General features: G+C 47.6%; 1 protein-coding gene across 1 annotated transcript; it reads left to right on the top strand.

Moving 5' to 3' along the window:
- Positions 1-20,247: 20,247 nt before the first annotated feature.
- LOC119826226 (60S ribosomal protein L26-like) lies at positions 20,248-20,729 on the top strand. Its single transcript, XM_038347362.1, has one exon. It carries the CDS (start codon positions 20,262-20,264, stop codon positions 20,697-20,699), a length of 438 nt encoding a protein of 145 aa, XP_038203290.1. The 5' UTR covers positions 20,248-20,261; the 3' UTR covers positions 20,700-20,729.
- Positions 20,730-22,228: the final 1,499 nt, after the last annotated feature.

Here is a 22,228-nt window from a genome sequence, read left to right as displayed (position 1 = left end):
TAGGTATGAGAGAATAGGCAGGATTTCCAGGGAAAGAGAGGAAGAGGAGATAAATCTAGGTGCACAGAGGCAACAGAAGGATTGGAAAAAGTTGTACAGGAATGGAGAAGGTATAAAAAAAGCCACATGGCAGAACACAGATTAATAGAAGCAGATTGATTTGTTATAAGAGCTAGTGGGACAAACCTAAGCTAAAGGTCAATCTTTCATAATTAATAAGAAGTTTCCATGTTATTATATGGGAACTGGTGGTCCAAAGATAGTCCAACAAGAAAGCTTGCTACACTCATCTGTAGGAACAGGGCAGGACTTGACCTTTTGGGGACATCACTGATACAGCTTGATGACCTCTTCTCTCTGAATATCATTACAAAGGGAAGGAACCTGAAGATCTGGAATAGCTCAGGAAACTCTCTATACTTTTTTTCTTCTTTCTCCCAAGTCTATGTACATTTATCCAACACTGTGACCCATTTAGAGGTTTTTTTCCATCTGAAGTTTTCTTTATTGTGTATCTGTAATCCTTTTCTGACCAGGAATGCTTCTTAAAATGCTAAGTCCTTCTTAAAAACCTAAGTGGTGGCATTGCTGGGACAAATACGGCCCAGCTTGCCTGCTTTGCCCAGTCCAACATGGTGGGACAAAGAAGGGAGAGTCAGGGAAACGTCATGTTCTGCCACCAGGAACAGATGAGCCAGACCCTAGCCAGTAAGCCACAGCCACATGGCAATACACAGATTAATACAGATGGGTTAATTCTAGATATAAAAGTTAGCTAACAATATGCATAAGTGAGTGGCCAATCAGTGATTTAAATAATACAGTTTCTGTGTGATTATTTCAGGAGTCCAGAGTGCAGACTGGGGGACAGTACAGACATGATGGAGTGCTACCTGAGATGCCTCTGAAGGGATACACAGGGCTGGGGACAAAGTGGAGAGGAGAGAGAGGTTCACAGACAACCTTTTCTTTTTATTCTGCTATATTACAAATAACATGTGAGCAGCTCTAGGCAAAATGAAACTGAAGTAAATAGATATATAGATGATGTCTTAGAGTTTTTACTGCTGTGAAGAGATGCCATGATCACAGTAACTTTTATAAAGAAAAGCATTTAATTGGGGATGGCTTATATTCAGGTTTAGTTCATTACCATCACGGCAGGAAGCATCTAGCTAGACATGGGGAGAGTAGCTAAGAGTTGGTAGCTGAGGGTTCTACATCTGGATTAGCAGTCAGCAGAAGAGAGATACTGGGCCTGGCTTGAGCATTTGAAGTCTCAAAGCCTACCACCAGGAAAACATTTCCTCCAACAAGACCACACCTAATCTAACAAGGCTACACCACCTAATAGTGCCATTCCCTTGTGACCAAGCATTCAAATCTATAAACCTATGAGGGCAATTCCTATTGAAACCACCACATATGGGTAGGAAGATGGATGGATGGATAGACAGATGGATAGTTGATGGGTAGAAGGATTAGACAGACAGGCAGGCAGGCAGGCAGGCAGACAGACAGACAGACAGACAGACAGACAGACAGACAGATAGATAGATAAATGAGTGGGTAGATAGATGGATCAATGGATGGGTGAGTTGGTGGGTGGGTAGGAGGATGGATGGATGCTTCGAATGAGTGGATTGGTAGATTTTATTAGTTGGATAAGTGTGTAATTAGATGAAGGGATGGATGGGTGAGTGAGCAAAATGCATAGACCAGCAGATGGGTGGGTAAATGCATAGAGGAGAGGGTAGTAGATTGGTGAAAAGGTAGGTGGGAACTCTCCGTGTGTGTGTGTGCGTGTGTGTGTGTGTGTGTGTGTGCGTGTGTGAGGGTGGATGAAAGGAAGGGCATGTGTGAACAGACACGTGGATCGGTAGGTGGGTAAATAAGCAGATAAAAGGGTAGGTGGGTGGGTTAAAGCAAATAGGAGGAAGGGTTGATGTGCAGGTAAAAGCAATAAACTTTTCCCATGGTTCCTGCTTTATTATAGCATCCCACTTCAATATTCACAGGCCTTTCATTTTCAAAATTGCTGTCAAATGCTATCTTCGGGTTCCTATTGCTGCAATGAAACACCATGGCCAAAGCAAGCTGAGAAGAAAAGGGCTTATTTGGGTTACTCTTCCATAGCACTGTTCATCCCTGAAGGAAGTCAGGACAGGAACTCAAACAGGGCAGGATCCTGGAGACAGAAACTGATGCAAAGGCCATGGAGGAGTGCTGCTTACTGGCTTGCTCTCCATGGTTTGCTCAGCCTACATTTTTATTGAACCCAGTACCACCTGCCTAGGGATGGCCCTATCCACAAAGGACTGAGCCCTTGCCCATTAATCACAATTAAGAAAATGTCCTACAGGCTTGCCTACGGCCTGATCTTACGAAGGCATTTTCTTAATTGAGGTTTCCTCTTCTCAGATGACATCAACCTGCATCAAGTTGACACAAAACTTCCCAGAACAAGCACTAAATATAGAACCCGCCCCCATACCTACTCTGCCAGGAGGAATAGTCACAGGAAGGAAATTCCAGTACATGCTACAGTCCAGACAAGCCCTGAGAACAGCCTGCTAAACAAAATAAAAATAAAGTTCACAAAAAGTCAGGGGTAGAAGCTAGTGTTTCGTAGGTTTAGCAAGACAGTGGGGATGACTGCAGAGTAATGTGGATATGCTTCATCCATAGAACAACAGTACACTGAAAAATGTTGAAGTAGGTAACATTTAGTGTGTGTGTGTTGTGTGTGTGTATTCACAATAACAACAGAAGGGAAAAGAGCATTTTCAAACCCCCTAAAGATACTTAGAACAATCTACCCTCTGTAAACTCATCCAAATGCTGAGAAAGCATGAAGCCCAATCTCACTCTTCATCCAATTGTTTACTGGAAATAACCTTGTTCTAGTTAACTTCTGCTGTCAGTCTGACATAAAACCAGTATCACCTGGGGACAGGCAGCCTCAGTTAAGAGTTACCTCCATCAGCCTGGCCTGTAGCAAGTCTGTGGGACATTTTCTTTATTCATGATTGATACGGGAGGGCCCATCAACTGTGGGCAACACTAACACTAGGTAGGTGGTACTGTATAATAAGAAAGCAAGTCATGAGGAGCAAGCCAGCAAGCAGCATTCTTCCATGGCCTTTGCTTCAGATTCTGCCCTGCCTTCCCTCCACCATGATGGCTTGTGACCTGGAAGGGTGAAGATGAAATAAACCCTTCCCTCCCCAAGCTGTTCTTGGTCCTGCTGTCATCACAGCAGCAGGAACACAAACCTAAACATCCTATCCAAGAGCTGGTTGTCAATGGGAGACGCTTCATCTACACAAATTATCTTCTGTAGCCACCAAAAAGGATATCCACAGGGTGGGGCCAGGGGGGGGTCTGAGTAGAGTGCTGGTGGAGGTCAATCCCCAGACACTACAGAAGCATACAGGAGGGAGAGGGATGAAGAGAGAGGGAGAAGGGAAGGGAAGAAAGAAAGAGGGAGGGAGGGAAAAGGGAGGGAAAGAGGGGGAAGAAGGAGGGAGGAGGAGGAAGGGAGAGGGAGAAAACAGGGAGAGGAAGGGAGGGAGAGGGAAAAGGGAGGGAAGGAGGGGGAAGAAGAAGGGAAAGGGAGGGTGGGAGAAGGGAGGGAGAGGAGGAAAACAGGGAGAGGGAGGGAGAAGGGAGATGAGGGGGGAGAGTCACAATATTTTTTATAAAAGATATGAGTAGACCAGAGAGATGGGCCAGTGGTTAAGAGCACTTACTGTTCTTCCAGAGGATGCAAGTTTAGGTTTCAGCACCTGTAGGGCAGCTCACCACCATCAGTAACTCCAGTTGCAGGGGATCTAGTGCCCTTTTCTGACTTCCTCAGGCACCAGGCACATGAGTGGTACCTAGACTTACATGCAGGCAAAATATTCATATACATAAAATTAAAAAATATTGCTATGTGAGATTGTTTTAAATTATAAGAGCAAGACACAGACTGCATATGTAAATTATTGATAAATTCATAAAGAAAAGAATGGGCCACTGGGAAAAGATCACACTATAACTGCAAGTGTCTGAGTAGTGAGAAATGGACAACAGCTTTTCAAACATTCTTGAAATTCTCCATCATATACATGCATTCCTACGGTGGTGAACAGAGTTAAGAAAGCATTTGGGAGAGCAAAGCCTGGAGAACTTACTGCCTCTTTGAGCAAAGTCATTTTCAAATCAAACTGGTGCCAAGATAGCATGGACTGGGAATCATGAAAGGATAGTGAGGTGGGAAGGGTATGAATATGGTCAGCAGAGGCGGGTACGGTCATCAGAGGCGGGTACGGTCATCAGAGGCGGGTATGGTTCACCTGGGACTACAACCCTTGCTGTTTTAAAAATACCTTTTCTTTATTCTTTAAATGTATGTCTATAATCTTGAGCATATCACTCCCAGACCCCCAACTTGAACAGTTCGGAGTCTCTGCATTAAGTACTCCCCACTGCGAAATGGGGCTTCTCCAATGCAGGGCTGAGAGCAGCGCACATCTATGGATAAGATCATGACCGCTTACAAGGCAGTTTGACAACATGATCATTTAGCAGAATGGCAGCAGCAGGTCCCCTGCCATCGAGGACTGATGGTCTCCCCAGCCAGGGGTTTTCAGCCAGAGGTTCACAATATCAGGCATGAATTCCCTCCTGGGAGGCTGGCCTCAAACCCAACTAAGAAAGTGATTGGTTACCTCCAGCACAACAGCCATGCCACTACTGTGTCAGGGGGCACATTTGCCTGGAAGGTCAGTGTTATAGCATATGGGGACCAGTCCTGAGTAACCGTTGATGGATACCATGAAAGCTAGCCAATGGGGGATGGGAGTGGGTGAGTCCAAGACTGCAACCAAGGTGTGTGGTGTCTTCAGCAGTCAGGGCTTACCATCTAGTTCTGGTAGGTAGCCAAGAGTAACAGCAATAGCTGTGTTGTTGTGGGTGTAGCACATCCTTAACCAATAGCTCACAGGAGGTATCCAGTGTCTGTCACTGAGATTTTTGTTTGATAATCTACAACTTCGGTAGAGTCAAAGAATAACACTCTAATGACGGAAAGAGCCAGACGCTTAGAATTCTGTTTTGTGCAATACCCGCTAGGCACCCAGTCACACTCGGCTAAATAAAGCTAGGTATTGAAGCATCAATCAGATATGCAACCAATGACAACATTCACTGGGAAGACAGAAGGATGAAGGTTCTAGAAAGAAAATTATACCAGGAAAGGGAGTTGCCAGAGTTAGGCATTGCTGTGTGCCAGGCAGTCTGCACCCATCTAAGCTACAGAGAGCAGAGAAAGGCTCCAAGCCCCACCTGCTATTCTCCGCTGATGGAGGATTCTAATTGGCTAACAAACAAACTGCCTTGGCTTTTTGATAGGGCCAAATTTAGATAGGTGGAGTAGACAGAACAGGAAAAAGGAAGTGAGGTAGATGGCACAGACAGTTGCCCCGCTTCTCCTCTCTGAGCCAGCCCGCCATGCCTCTCCTCAGGGAGAGAGAGGCGATGAAGCCAGCCGCCAGGTCAGACATGCTGAATCTTTCCTGGTAAGACACAGCTCGTGGTATTACACAGATTATTAGATATGGATTAGTCAAGATGTGAGAAAGAGGATGAAAATAATGGGCCAGGCAGTGTTTAAAAGAATACAATTTGTGTGTTGTTATTTCTGGGGCTAAGCTAGCCGGTGGCCTGGAGCAGGGCGGCGGGAACGCAGCCCGCAGCTCATTACTACACTCCTCAGCACTATTCTGATCCCTTCCTGGGTGTCCTGTGAAATAACTATGAGCTGCCAAGTTATCTCTGACCCAGGTAGAAACCTAGAGACCCCCCAGACATGTTTGTAGCAGTGATGGCTTGCCTGGTGCCTCAAACTGATCCTTATATGGCTTTGTTAAGCCATAGAGGATAATCCCCTTATTGGGTCTGTGTGAGGGGGTCCCCTATTCCCCCACCACCTTACAGTGCTGTCCATGAATTCTTTGTGTGCCACAGCCCTGGGGTAGGGTGATGAGGTTTAGACCCCACCCAGGAGCAACTGATAAGAGCAGCTCCTAGTGCCCTGGAGGGGGTGGGTAGCTGGAGCCCAGCAGCCTGGCTCCCAGCCCCCACTTACCCACTGACAGCAGGTATTTATGCCTGGAGACCTGGAGGCGCTGTTCTACTTAGAGTGACCTCAAGGACTGGCAGGCCAAGGCGCTGTTTGGAGGAGGCTGTAAATTAAGCCTGGAATTCTAGGGATAAACATCTTCAGGATTTATTCTTGCAGCCGATCCCAGGAGACCTGGCTTCAGAGTAATCACCAGGTCCAGACAAGGGTCTGTACTCTGTCCCCAAAGCCAGGGTGCTGGGAAGCCCCTCCCCAACACACATACCAAAACAAGCTCACCAGAGCCAGCTGTGTCCTAGGTAGCCGCCCTTATCTGGGAGGGAGCCGCTCTGACCAGGTGGAACTCATGAGGTCTTTGAGCTTCCAGCGGCTCAGCAAAGCCTTCACGCTTCCATGTGCCTCTGTGCTGGAACCTCCAGCCAACGATGCCCTCTGTGATGCGGAGTCTGAGTTGTAGAAGCTAAACGGGAGCTCAGAGTCAGCTACAGAACAGAGACCATGCTTCCTCTGTCTCTGCATCTCCAGGTCTTCATTTATAAGAATGGCTAAGCAGGAAATCCTCAGGGTCATAGTCAGTGTCTGTAGGAGTTTGCTAGATTGTCACAATCAAATACCCTACATGGAGCTTGACTAGCAGGTTCATTGCCCTGGTTCAATTTCTCCAGTAGCCTCTGTCCTCATCTTACCGAGGAGCTGTCTCCCAGTGTCCTCGCCTGCCCCTCCTTCCTGTGAGAACACCAGGCCTTTCCAACTTAACCTGTTCTAAAGCCCTCATTTACCTCATCGTCTCTGTAAGGGCTCCATCTCTAAACCATCACATCTTTATCACTTTTAACTCTTGGGTTTAGGGGGACACAATTCAGCACCTGGCCTACCTGAGACTATGAACAGCTTCTGAGAGGGAAGACTCACCCTGACATACATACATACTATGCAATCATGCCCAGGTTTAGCAGACTTCAGAGTCCCCATTCCCACCCCCAGCCATCCTTTGTGAGAATCCATATGGAGTTTGGGTAAGAATAGCAACCCCTCAAAGCTAATCCATGGAACTCACCTACAAGGTCCCCAGTAGGATTTCTGCAGAGGATTTAACATTGACCTGCAGACGTCAGGGTAATGAGGTAGACAGGCACCTGGGAACTGCTAGGAGAGAGGAGGCTCCACACCCATCAGATAAGGCACGGCAGGCAAGCAGTCATCCTTGCCCACACTAACAAACTCAGAGGCAAGACTTTAGGCCTCAGGCCTCTGTAGGAAGAAAGCGGATAGTCACCAGCGCATCACCTACAAGATGTCAGCTCTTAAACACAATTCAGACCAGACTTCAGGCATGAGCCTCGGAGCCTGCCTGCTGTGTGGCTGAGAGAGGGTTCGGAGAATTAGTGTCTGCTTGGGCTCTGGGTGCCAGATGCCAATGGTAAGAGCTCTCAGTGTCTCAGTGGGTTGACACTGAGTGGCACTCCAAAAGCCACCCTAGCATCCATCGTTCGTTAAATTGTTCATTCATTCATTCCACCAGGAATGTTCACTGCATATGTGGGCACAGGGAAACAGCGGGGTGGGGGACAGTCTAGTCTCAGGACTGAGGCAAGCAGAGTCAGGCAAGCAAGAGTCTCAGCTGGGTCGCTGCTCACATAGTGGGTCCAAGTTAGTAAAGGAAAGTTAAGAAGGGAGAGTGACAGATATGGGGACGGGATCCCTCACCTCCCACTGAAGGGCGATGCTGGCTGCTGAAGAGTGAAGAGAGAGCCAAGTCACCGGTCCGCGAGCTAGCTACTGGCATGGGGAGGGACACCACCGCAGCAAGGCCTAAAGCCAACCAGGGGCACCAAACAAAGCAGATATCTTCACTGAGGGGCACTGGGATCTCTAATGGGTCCTGGGCCTTTGAGACTCAGAGCAGGGGTGGGTATAGAGAGATAGGACCCACAAGAAGCCTCATCTAAGACAAACCTCTCTCAGAAAAATGCTCCAGAAGCCCAGGAAAGAGGGCTTCCTGCTGTTTCTTAACTAAACGACATGAGGCCTCGGGGGAAAAACAGAGCAAATCAGGGATGGGTACCCCTGGTTCCTCCAGCAGCTGTCCTCAAATCAATCAGGGAAGGGTACCCCTGGTTCCTCCAGCAGCTGTCCTCAAATCAATCAGGAAAGGGAACTCCTGGTTCCTCCAGCAGCTATCCTTAGAGGAGATGAGGTGCTTAAAAAGCTTCTTATCATGGTGGGTGTGTGACCGGCCAGCAGGGCTCACCATCTCTGCTGGATTCTCCTTCCATCATTGGGTTTTCTAGGGATTAGATGGCTTCCCTTGTGGGGAAACTGAGGCACTGAAGGCTATCAGTTATCATGTCTCTTCACCACAGAGGCTGGCCTTCACCAAGGGCTATGGGAGAGGACGGAACCAGCCTCAGGTTAGTGACAGGGGAGAGGAAACCAGAAGAGAGGACACTGAAGGTGCCCGCTACAAACAATAGCAAAGCGCTCCATCTCTCAGTGTTCTCTGGCCAGGGAGCAAGACTCTGGAGAGAGCAGCAGCTGGAGAACCTGGGATCTCACCCCAATTTCCGTCCTCAATTTCTGGGGCTTGGGCCAAGGAACCCTATGGAGGACTGGGCTCTGTTCTCACAGCCCTTCAATCGTTCTGTTACTGACGGCAGAGGTCTGGGTCGGGTGCTCCCAGGTTCTTGGCCTCTTTATACAAGAAACTGAAATACTGGCTCACAATTAGAACTAAGATTTGAGGCGATTTCATTGGAAGGAAATTGAAGGAACAGGCCTGAAGTTACTGCAGGGGAACAGCAGGCCCCAAGGGGAAGACACTCCAGGGCCCTGATTACTCCTCAAGATTTCCTTCCTACAGGATTCAAGAGGAGTTTGTTTGCCAATGGCCTGGCGAGGGTGGTTCTGTTTTGATTGATAGATTAGGTCATATCATTTTTCTACTGTACATATCCCTAAATTCCCTAATGCATCTGATTTTAATCATACACATGCCCAATTATGCATGAGCATAAGATGATAACTAGGGGACTCAAAAGTTCATCCGAGGTCACAGTTTTGCCTTATTGCACATGCATCCCAAACTGATTCAGGCGGAATCGAGTCTCCTCCACCCTGTTCTTGGACATAACTGGAATGTCTGAATAAAAACTGCCCCAGTTTGACAGTTGCTGAAGGGAGGAGAAATTATTTCCACTGTTCAGAGTGGAATGGGTATGCGTGCCACTCTACGCAGCTGGGGAGGGACCTTCCATTGCCGATGGGTTGCTAGGTGTAGTGTTCTAAACTGGATATTCAGGTAGAACATTTGACTGCCAAGTGTCTTATCATTAGAAGAACGAAAGTGTAAGTTGCCAGGCCATTCCCGAAGCTTGCCTGCCCCACTTCCTACTTTCTGTATACACAAGGGCTAGTATCACGCAGGTGCTGGCTCTGGTTCTGTCACCCTCCATAACGTGAGTTCTGGGGTGGAGGTAGGCGGGGAGAATCCTGCTGAACCTCAGTTGCCCCAGGGAGAATATTAGTCTTGGACAAAGGTTTGGAAAGTGTCCTCTGCAACCAGCAGCCTCAGGAAGACCTGGGCACTCACGCACCTTCTTAAGCGCCCCTCTAGAGGCAGAACTAGACCCCCACAGAACTAGACCACCCCCCCCCCCCCGGCGGCTCCCAGCTGCCAACAGCACCTGTGGCTCCTGCTCTGACTGTCACCCCTAGCGGTGTTAGAAATAGATCTCAGGCCACACCCTAGTCCTACAAATGAGAGGCTTCATTTAGCTAGAGCCCCCAGGAGGTCCCACGCACATTAACATTTGAAAAGCGCAGCCCAGGGCCCCGGGGACACAGAGGTTTTGAGTGACACCTTGCCGTCGTAAAACTCTATCAGAAACTCTTGGGAAAATCACCCAACCTTTCATTTCTCTTTCTGCAAAAACTCCCAGGCGGGAGGGAGGCCTGTCGGGCTCAATTAGGGCTGTGACTTCCTTTGATCCACCCCAAACTCCCGATAAGGACTCGGGGGCAAGGGGCGCTGGGGGCAGACTTCTCCCAGTAAGGGGTTAGGGGTTTCCCTCCAAGGGGCAGGAAGCCAAAACCGGCTCCACGGAAAGCTCGGCCAAAGAATGCCCCCTTCTTGGAGCCACTGGAATTGGGAAGAAATTCCTTGCAAATTCCATGGCCACCCCTGGCCAGTGAGAAAAAACGAGAGTGCAACCCAACTCGATGGCGCGGTGCAGCCTGACTCCATTAAATGAGTTCAAAACAATTACCAGGGAACATGTGTTTCCTATGAAGGGAGCAAGTGTTAAAACGGATTTAATTTTCTTTTGTAAATAAAGAGGCCTATCCAGCCTGGCCTGTTTATCTCCCTGAGAGAGATGAAAGTGTTTCATCTCCCGGTAGCCTCTGCCCGCCTCCCCACTGAGGCGGGGGCGCTATCTGTACTCCATGTGTTGTCTATCCGTAGAGCCTTGCCATCGCGGCCATGTGGAACTGTTTGAGCACCATGAGGTCTCCTCTCAAAGCCTGACTCTTGGCTATCTACAATGGCACTCCTTCCCCCCTCCCTTAAACATATTAGTGATTCATAAACAGTAAAATTAGTTGGCTAGGGGGTTGGTGGAGGTATTCATCCTGGCGGCGCCTGCTTTCCTGGGTTGGTAGTTAAAATAAATCATGGCTGTCACAATGGAATTCAGGCCTAAAAATCACCTGTAGGAATCCCCACACGCTGGCACCCCGCATTCGCCAGCCCCACCCCCAGCACGGATGATCAAAGCTACCTTACTCCAGCTGGAGAAGGGGAGTGAGATGGGAACAAGAAGGAGGAGATAGGGCAAGAGGCAGTTTCAGGAGCTAAAAGGAAACGTCCAGAAGTTATGAGGGAGGAATCAGGAAATTAGCATCTCTGCTTTGGAATTGCACAAAAATGAGGCCGATTTAAGATATTGGTTTGCCTAATACAAAATATGATTAATCACTTCGTTACGTGAAGTTGTGTTTCCACTTGACCTCTTGGTGCCGGCATCCAGAACTCCATTTTGTTTTCTGTTTCTTCCCTGCCCCCCCCCCCAACTGCAAATTTAATAAATTCCAACATGCCCAAACTTCCTGACTGACACTGTCCACCACTGTATCTCTAGAAACTTCAATAGCGGGAGATAACTCGCACAGTCTGCTCTGCCTACCTTTGCGGCGCTCACAGTAATCCGGGATCAGGCCACTAAGCTTTCATCTTCAGAGCACTTAAGTTAATTACACGAGGCCAGCGAGGCCCTGAGGAGTGGGTTCTGCGCAGCCCTCCTGAAGCCAGACATCATAGAATCCAGATGCAAACCCTTGGCAACTTAAGCCCAACAAATTTCCTTTGTCAAGAAATGCAAACAGCCCAGCAATGAAGCACAGGCTACTGCAGTGAGTCGGCCTCCTGGGCCTAGGGCTGCAGAGCCCAGAGTCGCCCACCATCCAGGTCAGAAGCAGTTGAAATAAGTAACTGCCTACCTAGTAGCTCCCCCGACCCACCCACCTGAGGGGGGGGTTATCAAGGGTTATCCTTTTTCTTTTGAGTGGGTCGCTGATGAGAACATGGCTACTTCCTTTGAGTTGACACCAGGCCAAGGCATTTTCAGGACTCGAGGAGTTCCAGCTTAAAATGACCTTCCTCTTGGATGTCCTTCAGCTGCCCTGCCAGTTTCATTGCCCCTCTTCACCCCTGCTACAACCTGTACCCCTCCCCCTTGTTATTTGTGATGGGCAGGTTTCTTTCTTCCTACTCCATTGCAGTGATAGTCCCCTCCTGCAAGACAAGGTGTCTTGGATGAGAGAGCAGCCCTACCTGATTCGAAGCTCCCTCCCCTGCCCCGGAACCATCAGCCCCATGTTTATTCTGGGGTTCTACTAGCTACAAAGCTCATGTTCCATGCTGCCCACTGATCTCAGCATGCAAGAGCTCCACACAGTCACAGGAGAGGATTCTAGGACCCTGTGGAGTTGATATCGTTCTCCCAAAGGTCTGTCACCCACTCACTGGACTTTGAAACAGGGCGTTTGTAAATGTAGTCAAGGTAGTGTGAGATCAGGGTGGCTCTAATCCCCTGGCTCCTGTCTTTACTGGCAAGAAACACCCAGGGAAGAGTGCAATAGCAGCCAGAAACAAGGCAAACATGCACCGAGAATCTGGAGAAAACCTGGCCTACAGACAGCTTGCTTTAGACTTTCTCCTCCAGACCCAGGGGAAACAGACGCTGCCATCTCAAGACAAAATAACCACCTGCTTGAGTTTCCCTGGCTTGACTCTGAGCATGCAGGGGAGAGAAAATTGTGTCTTTATCTATCGAAAGGGTCATAGCTGACACCCCATAACCAAGCACAGATTAGCGAGAGAAAAAAATGTATAACAAATTTATATAATAAGTTCCACATAGGAGTCTTTAGAAATGAAGACCAAAGAAGCAGGAATACAGTAGGAGGTTTGATGGCACAGGGACAGTCATTCAGAGGGCACTGAAGGTCAGGAGTTAGGGACCTCACTGTCCCTGGTCAGTTCCTCATGGAGCTCTGTGTCTTCCTTCTTCCTCTCTGGGTGTGGGGCAAGCTCCTGCCGCATGAGGGCTGGTAGCCTGCTTTCAGGGGAGCTTGCTCATATATGTAGGTTCTGGGTCTCTGCACCCTTCTGCCTCTGCCTCCGCTCTTCTGTGGTTTCCAGTGTGTTTAAGCACAGTGTGTCCCCACCTGTGCTGGGGAGGATGGGGACAGCATCTTCCTAGGTACTGTTCATTATGCCATTGGGACATGGCAGGGCTTCAGTGTGAACAGGAATCATAGATGGGTACAGCTGGACCTGTGTGTATGCTTCTTCCCTCTCCCCATGCCTGACTCACAAAGGCCACCACTGGATCCCAAGGCATTTTCAGTGCCTTGGCTATATAGACTCTTTGCAGGGCCCTTACCAGGGCTAAACCTGCATTGCTGCCCTAGTCCTGGGTCCAGGCTTTTCACCCCATATATCCCATGAGCCCACAGCTCTTCCCCACCTGGCCAGCTCAGTAGGAGAGAGCCATTCTCGGAGGCCTCTGCTCTGGGACTCTTCCAACCTAACTTGGGGTCTTTTCTGTGCCCCCAACACTCTCCGGGGTGCCACTTGGAGTTCAGTGCTCTCTGTACCTATCGGCTCCTTTTGCACAAATTCTACCAGCAGAAGGAAATGTCATTAGACTCACGATAGACTTTTTCTGAGCCGGTGCAGACTGTTTATTTGCCCTTGTACCCAAATGACACAAGACAGCAACCACTGGCATGGCACTCCCCTTGTATGAGGATTTATAAAGCACTCCAGAGGTAAAAATATATGACAGGGGAGGGTGGTGGTGAGATAACTCTATTTAAGGGATTTATCAACAGACTGGCAGCTCTGAGGATCCTAATTCCCCCTCCCCCCACCTCTCCTCCATGGCAAATGATGACCTGGAAACAGTTTCTGAGTGCTGATATTGTGAGTCACTCACAAGGCACCCAGCCTTCTGCCAGTCCTCAGTGTTCAGGTGTGTGCTGAACGAATCAATGACATCATGAATAAAGAAGCAGAGCTCAACGCCCTACCCAAGCTGTGGGCCTCACATGCAGCTCTCCTTCCTTTCTCTCAAGGAGCCCACCTGGGCTGGCTGGATTTATGTCAACTTGGCATAAGCTGGAGCCATTTGGGAAGAGGCCCTCTCGATTGAGAAAATGACTTCAGATTGGTCTGGAAGCAAGTCTGTAGTCTGTTTTCTTAATTAGTGATGTGGGAGAGACCAGCCCATTGTGAGCGGTGCCACCCCTTGGCTGGTGGTCCTGGATACAATAAGAAAGTAGACGGGGAGATCTATGAATAGCAAGCTTATAAGTAGCAATCCTTTATGATTTCTTCAAGTCCTGCCTCCATGTTCCTGCCCTGCTTGAGTTTCTGTCCTGAATTCCCTTAGTGGGGGACTGTTACCTGTAAGTGTAAGTTCAAATAAACCTTTTGCTTCCCAAGTTGTTTTGGTCACTGTGTTTTATCACAGCAATAGAAACCTTAAGATGCCACCTCCTACTCCAGGAACAGAAAAATGGACTTGACATGGTGCAGGTAAAGAGAGGAAGGCTCCTAGATTCCTGAGTTGGCTTCCTGGGCTGCACAAGAAGAGCGTGGCTAGTCTTGAACATGGAATGTCCTAGACAGGCTTGTGTGTCTGGACCCTTAGTACCAGCAGGAGGGTTCTAGACTCTTTAGGAGGTGGAGCCTCACTGGAGGAAGTGTGTCACTGGGGGTTAGGGGAAGGAGCTCTTGGGATTTCATTGCCTGGTTCTTCTTCCTGTTCTCCCTCCACTCCCAGACTGACAATGCAATGTGACAGACGAGTCTTATGTTCCTGCTGTCATGCCTTGTCCACCAAGATGGACCCCATCCCTCTGAAACTGTCAGCCTATGTAATCTCTTGCTTTTGTCGGGGCATTTTATCTGCAGCAACAGGAAAAGACACCAACATGGCAGCGGAGTGGGTATGGGGTTCTGTGCCCAGAGGACAGACAGGGACTATTCCTTTGCAGCCCTGACCTGGAGCAGACGCAAGGCCACAGGGGCAGTGTGGTTCTCAGGGAAACAGAAGAGCAGGTGCACAGGCCCTGAGATAAGAGAGGGTTTTTCTCTGTGTGAGGAAGAGCAAAGTGTGTGTGTGTGTGTGTGTGTGTGTGTGTGTGTGTGTGTGGTGAAGTGGGGGTGAGAAACCAGAGGAGACTGGCAGGAGCCCAGGCAAGCAGGCGCTAAAGCTGTTCCCTGAGTTCACAGCAGGTAGCCCAGACTTTAGCTCAGTGTGGTGCAATAATGCAAGTTGGCATAACTGATTGCGACACCCTGAGTGTTTTAAGGACAGAAATGTAATTGCTCATGGGTCTGAAAGCATCAGAGATGAAGGTGTTGGCTGGCTCTCGGCTCTGGAAGCTGTGAGGGCAGATCCCTTCCAGGGCACCTATGGCTTCTGGAAACTCCCAGTCACCCTGGCTCTTCTCAGCTCGAAGACACATTCTCTGGCCTTGACCCAACCCCTTTGCTTTCTGTTGACTCTGGAGTCCACCTGAGTAAATTCATGACAGCCCCATCTAGACTTCCCTAACTATAAGTAATTGCATCTGCAATGAGATTTTTTTTTTCTAGATAAGGCCACATCCTCAGGGGCTGCAGTCAATACATTGCAGGGAGTCAGGTGGACATGAGGGGGTGGCCAGCTCTAAGGCTACCACTGTCAGCCAGAGTGTGATATCAGTGGCCTGGCAGGGGAGTGGGCTTTGGGAAAGATTCAGAGGCATCAACAGGTGCAGAGACAGCTCCTCCCAAATGCCTAGGCATAGAGCCAGGTAGGAGGGAGAGGCTGAATATGCTTGGCAGGTTTTGTCTCAAACAACTGGATAGATCACCATATAAAAACACCTTTATTTTATCTTCTTTCTAACAAAATGTACCCTTCTCCTCAAACCCAATTAGCCCAATTTCCATTACCCAAGGGGCGCCCAAAGCTCTTCAAAGCCAGGTCTAGTTCCCCGCAGACATTCCTTATAGCCAAAGAGCTCCAGGCAACATGAGAATACCCGTCTGGGATTGCTAAGTAATTGCCTTTCAGCTATAAAAGTAATTAAGAAATGGCACCAATTTCCCTAAGTGTAATGCAATTAAATCCACTGGCTTGGAAAATCATTTGCAAAAGACTGAAGAAGCAGAAAGAGCAAGGCTTAGGGATAGGTGTGGCATGGAGGGCTGGGAGCGCTCCTATATGCAAGGTCAAGGTGGCCTTGATGGACTTGGGGTCGGATGAGCCAAGGGACTGACTTGACCAGGCCAAAGCAGAGCCTAGCCTGAGGAGTTCACCTATCAGAACTCAGGTCAAGGGCAGAGCCCAGGGACTGGACCAGATCAGGTAGACGTAGACGTATGCTCCCGACTCCACAAGGTCAAAGGTGGCTCAGGTTTTAGTGGAGATGGCAGCTGGAGAAACAATGTAGCCAGCTGGCCCAAAGAACAAAGTTAAACCACCACAACGGCAGATTCAGGTAGGACCAGGATGTTGCCAGCTGAGAAGGCCATGTGAGACCTGGGCCAGAAATCCCTTTTGATGTGGCCATAGCTGTCTGTATAGAGCCTCTTGGCTTAGGGGAAGCTTAAGGACAAAGACCAGTCCAGTGTTCTACCTGATAGAATGAGACCTTTCTCTTCCAAGGTGTGGCAAAGGAAGAACTTCTGAATTGGGCAGACTTCTGGGTTCACAATGTTATCTTGAGCAAATTGTTCGATGTCTCTGAACTTGTTTCCCTCCCCAGTAAGCAATCATTAGGGGAGTATGGCAGAAGACACCTCATAAATGATGAAGGCTAGACAGATGTAGAAGGCTCCTCCCACATCATCCTCATGTTCATCTTAGTCATCATGTGGGCATTGGTCGCCTTTCCTCCTCCTGAACAAAGCTCCTTCTCCCTCAGTCTTGGCTGTCTCCTCCAGTATAAAAAGAAGGAATTGAGGTTGCTCCCTTGTGAGTCCCATGAGAATTCGGAGAGCTGCCTGCCAATCATGGTTTGGATGCAAAACATCTCTCACAGGCTGGGATCTGAACACTTTGCTCCCAACTGGTGTCACTGTTCGGGAATGCAGTGGAACCTTTGGATGGTGGACCCTCGCTCTTCAGCAAACCTTGAGACTTTCAGTCTGGCTCCAGTTCCAGTCTACCCTCTCTTTCCTGCCACTATGTAGCCTCCTATGACTGTGCCTTCCTTACCAGGAATCTTCATCGCTTTTGTCAGAGAGTCAGCCAGAGCTGGGAGAAAGCCGAGCTAGACAAAAACAGCAGCACCGGGGCTGGGTTAGCAGGTACTGTGCCTGCCTGCAGCACGGCCTGGCTAGTGCTGTTCTCACCAGGATTTAAGACTAGCCAGTAGAGGAAGAGGCCCAGGAACTCCCCTAGCACTGCAGTTTCCTGCAGAGATAACCCCCTTCGCTGTTTGGAATACTCAGCGTGGACAGAGTGGGGCTGCGTTGGCGGTGTACTCGCCTAGCACATATGAAATTCTAGATTTCTTCCCCAGCTCTGCACATATCAGGCATAGAGGCATCCATCCACCTATAATCTCAGTGCTAGGAATGGAAAGGAAACGGAATCTGAAGTTCAAGATCAACCTCAGCTTTATAGTGAATTAAGGCCAAGACCAGCCTGGGCTACATGAGACCCTGTCTTAGCAACAACAACAAATATTCAGAAGTCTGGAGTTGATGTTGCTTTAGTTTTCAAGAGCTCATTGCTTGGGGACTTGATTTCATCCTTCCTGGCATATGATGAGCAACCGTACAAGTCTTCAAGGTGTGTTATATATCATAAAACAACAAAAGGAGATCTGGGGATACAAATCGGAAAAGAGGTCAAACTCTCACTCTTTACTGATGATATGGTAGTATACATAAGTGACCCCAAATATTCTAACAAGAAACTTCTACAACTCATAAACATCATAATTAATCTTGTAATCAGTAGCCCTCCTTTACATAGATGATAATGAAGAAAACACCAGAAAATGAAAAGATCTCCCATGCTCTTGGGTAGGTAGAATTAACACAGTAAAAATGGCAATCTTACCAAAAGCAATCTACAGATTCAATGCAATGCCCATCAAAATCCAGGAAAATTCCTTCACAGACCTCAAAAGAACAATACTCAACTTCATATAGAAAATCAAAAAACCCAGGATAATCAAAATAATCTTGAACAATAAAGAAACTTCTGGAGGAATCACAATTTCTGACTTTAAACTCTACTATAGAGCTACAATACTGAAAACAGCCTGGTATTGGCATAAAAAACCAGACAGGAGGACCAATGGAACCAAATCAAAGACTCATATGTCAACCCACACACCTATAAACACCTGATTTTTGACAAGAAAGCAAAAATTATGAAATGGAAAAAATAGAGTGTTCAACAAATGATGTTGGTATAGCTAAATATCAGCATGTAGAAGAATGAAAATAGATCCATATTTATTGCCATGCACAAAACTCAAGTCCAAATGGATCAAAGACCTCAACATAAAACCAACCACACTGAACCTCACAGAAGAGAAAGTGGGAAGTACACTTGAACACAGTGGCATAGGGAGCCACTTCCTAAATATAACCCTAGCAGCACAGACAATTAATAAATGGAACCTCCTGAAACTGAGAAGCTTCTGTAAAGCAAGGACATGGTCAACAAGACAAAACAGCAGCCTACAGAATGGAAAAAAGATTTTCACCAATCCCACATGGATAGAGAGTTGATCTCCAAAATATAGAAGGAACTCAAGAAATTGGTCATCAAAAGAACAAATAATCTAATTTAAAAGGGGGGAGGGTACAGACCTAAACAGAGAACTCTCAACAGAGGAATCTAAAATGGCTGAAAGACACTTAAGGAAATGCTCAGCATCCTTAGCCATCAGGGAAATGCAAATCAAAACAACTCTGAGATTCCATCTTACATCTGTAAGAATGGCCAAGATCAAAACAATGACATCTTATGCTGGAGAAAATGTGGGGTAAAGGGAACACTCCTCCATTGCTGGTGGGAGTACAAACTGGTATAAATGCTTTGGAAATTAGTATGGCAATTTCTCAGAAAATTAGGAAACAACCTACCTCTAGACCCAGCAATACCACTTTTGAGTATATACCCAAAGGATGCTCAATCATATCACAAGGACATGTGCTCAGCTATGTTCACAGCAGCATTATTTGTCATAGCCAAAACCTGGAAACAACCTAAATGCTCCTTGACCAAAGAAAGAAGATAATTTGCACAATGGAGTACTACACAGTGGAAAAAAATAATGATATATTGAAATTTGCAGGCAAATGGATGGATATAGAAAACATCCTATTGAGGGAGGTAACCCAGACCCAGAAAGACAAATATAATAAGTACTCACTCATAAGTGGCTTTTAGACATAAAACAAAGAAAAACCAACCTAAAATTCACAACTCCAGAGAACCTAGACAGCAAAGAAGACCCTAAGAGAGACATACATGGATCTAATCTACATGGGAAGTAGAAAAAGACAAGATCTCCTGAGTAAATTGGGAAGATGAGGAACAATCATCAGTGAGATTTGTCTTTGGACTCCAGCCTTGGCCTCCAAGACTGGAAGAGTGCAGTGTGGCAGTATTCGGCTCCCACCCCACATCTTTGAAAGTTCTCTTTTGTAAAAGCCAGACTTGATAGTGCCTACCTATCATCCCAGCACTCAGGAGGCAAAGGCAGGAGGATCATGAGTTCAAAGCCAGCCTGGTCTACATTAGAAAAAAAAAAATTTCCTATTGTTGAAGGAAAATTAAATGAATTTTTAAGTCTGAAATCTGTGGGTGAGAGGAACTATTCCTCCTCTTGGAATAGTCAGCTGAAGACCCTGCTGGGACAAGGAACTCCGCTTGAATTCCCACTCGCCAGAGGGCCACACTTTTAAATATTTAAAAGAAAATTTAAAGAAAAAATGTTCTCTAACCAGGATTGTAACAGAAGTGCAAATAGCATTTCTTAGATGAAAGTCGATGGTGCAAATATGTAAAAGCGTACTATATTTTTACAATGATGGTCACATGGCTCTCCTGCCCCTTTTCGTACTCAGTATCTATTTTCCAGAAGCCTCACCTGCCTTCTCTCATGTGGTCTTTTAATCCAGTAATTGTATCGTTGCCATTAAAGGATGCAGTTATTATTATTTTTTTAAAAAGATTTGTTATGCATCTATATTTCTGGGTGGCCAAATCGCTGGTGGAAGCAGAGTCTCGCTAGACTGAGGATCTACCCCGCAGATTACCGGACAAGCTCTTCTCCAGCCTCCTTTCCACTCAAACTCCACTGCTGGGTTCTGGTTCAGGCTCCTCCTCTTCAGCACAGCCTGCAGATCTCTATCCAGGGGAGACTGTTTTGGGTGTCTTGTCCCTTTTCCCAGCCTGCTTTTCTGTCGCTGTGATAAACAGCATAACCCAAAGCCATTTGGGGAGCACAGGGCTTGTCTGGCTTACAGGTTAGCATCCATCACTAAGGGAAGGCAAGGCAGAAACTTAGAAGCAAGAACTGAAGCAGGGGCTGGATCGCAGCAGCCAAAATGAAGTTCAATCCCTTTGTGACTTCTGACCGGAGCAAGAACCGCAAACGGCATTTCAATGTGCCTTCTCACATTCGGAGGAAGATCATGTCTTCCCCCCTTTCCAAAGAGCTGAGACAGAAGTACAATGTTCGCTCGATGCCCATTCGAAAGGATGACGAAGTTCAGGTTGTCTGGGGACACTACAAAGGCCAGCAGATTGGCAAAGTGGTCCAGGTGTACAGGAAGAAATACGTCATCTACATTGAACGGGTGCAGAGAGAAAAGGCTAATGGCACAACTGTCCACGTGGGCATCCACCCCAGCAAGGTGGTGATTACCAGGCTAAAGCTGGACAAAGACCGAAAGAAGATTCTGGAAAGGAAAGCCAAGTCTCGACAAGTAGGAAAGGAGAAGGGCAAATACAAGGAAGAAACAATTGAGAAGATGCAGGAGTAGGGGCGTCTCATACAGTTTTCATTAAAGACTGCTTGAGAAAAAAAAAAAGAACTGAAGCAGGGGCACCGTTCTCCATGACTTGCTCAGCCTGCTTGCTTATACAGCCCGAAGACACCTGCCCAGGCTCTGCCCACTCTGGGCTGGGTCCGCCTACATCCATCGTTATATTAGTTAATTTTCTGCTTCTGTGATAATGCACCATGACCAAGGCGACTTAGAGAAGGAAGGTTATTTTGGTTTATAATTCCAGACGGTAAGAGTCTGTTGTGGGAAAGCATGGCAGGAGACAGGCATGGTGGCCAGAGCAGGAAGCTGAGAGCCCCCATCTTCAGCTGTAAGCGTGAAGGAGAGTGAACTGGAAGTGATGGAGTCTTTAAACTCTCAAAGCCCACCTCCAGTGATGTTCTTGCTCCCATACAGCCTTGATCCTCAGCGCTACCCACTGAGGACCAAGTGTTCAGATACCCAAGCCTATGGAAGACATTTTCAATCAAATCACTATAATTATTAATTAAGAAAGTGCTTCCCCACACATGCCCACAGGCCAGTCTGGTGGAGGTAATTCTTCAATCAGGGCTCCCACTTCCCAGAGGACTCCAGATTGTGTCAAGTTATCAAAAAAAACCAAAAAACAAAAAACAAAACAAAACAAAACAAAACAAAAACTCAGAACATGACTCCATTTCAGCACCTTGTGGAACTCATGAGTCCTTCACAATGGAGATTACCTTAACCCTCAAATCTCTCTGTTATGCCTCACCTGCCACCTCAAGGGCCCTCCTCACTCTTGCTGTCCTGGAACTATTACACTTTGAATAGGAAACAGCCCCAGTGGGCTCTTGGCATGACTACCTGGTTTCCAAATGGCAGGGCTATCTTGGAAGGCTGCAGACACTTAGGAAGTGGCACCAAGTTGGAGGAAGTAGGTCACTAGGGATGGGTCCTTGAGGTCATATTAGCCCTGGTCGTGTGCTGTCTCATCCTGGATAGCCACCGAGGAAACAGCTAACTCTCCTCCACATTCTCGGCCAGCATAATGGTCTTCAGCGGCCCACAGGGGAAGACTTGAATCTTCTGGAACCACGAGCCAGTGTAACCTCTTCCTCCTCGTTATTCTGTCAGGGCTTTCAGCATCACAACAGAGATACAACTACGACAGAAAAGTGGTCCCTGAGGAGCAGAGCTGCTGTCGCTTGTAGAAAAACCCGGGAGACCTTGAAGAAATAGCCTTAAAAATGTCTGAAGTCTGCAAGTGGAGCTCTGTGGGTGATTTTCGTGGGCTCTCAGAACAGAGAGCCAACAGGATGCCAACAGGACGACTGCAAGTGTTAAAACCTGGCTGGAGAGGTTTCAGGCATCAACTTGAGGGGATCTAGGATCACCTCAGAGACAAGAGTCCATGAATGCCTGTGAAGAATTTTCCAGATTGCATCCCTTAAGGTGGAAAGAACTACCCTAGCCATAGGCAGCACCGTATCATGGCTGGGGTCCAAGACTGAATAGAAAGGAGAAAGTGAGCCAAGCTTCCT

This window comes from Arvicola amphibius, chromosome 1 (assembly GCF_903992535.2).
Source record: "Arvicola amphibius chromosome 1, mArvAmp1.2, whole genome shotgun sequence".
In the NCBI taxonomy this organism is placed as follows: domain Eukaryota; kingdom Metazoa; phylum Chordata; class Mammalia; order Rodentia; family Cricetidae; genus Arvicola; species Arvicola amphibius.
This window is presented reverse-complemented; position numbering and strand designations above follow the sequence as displayed.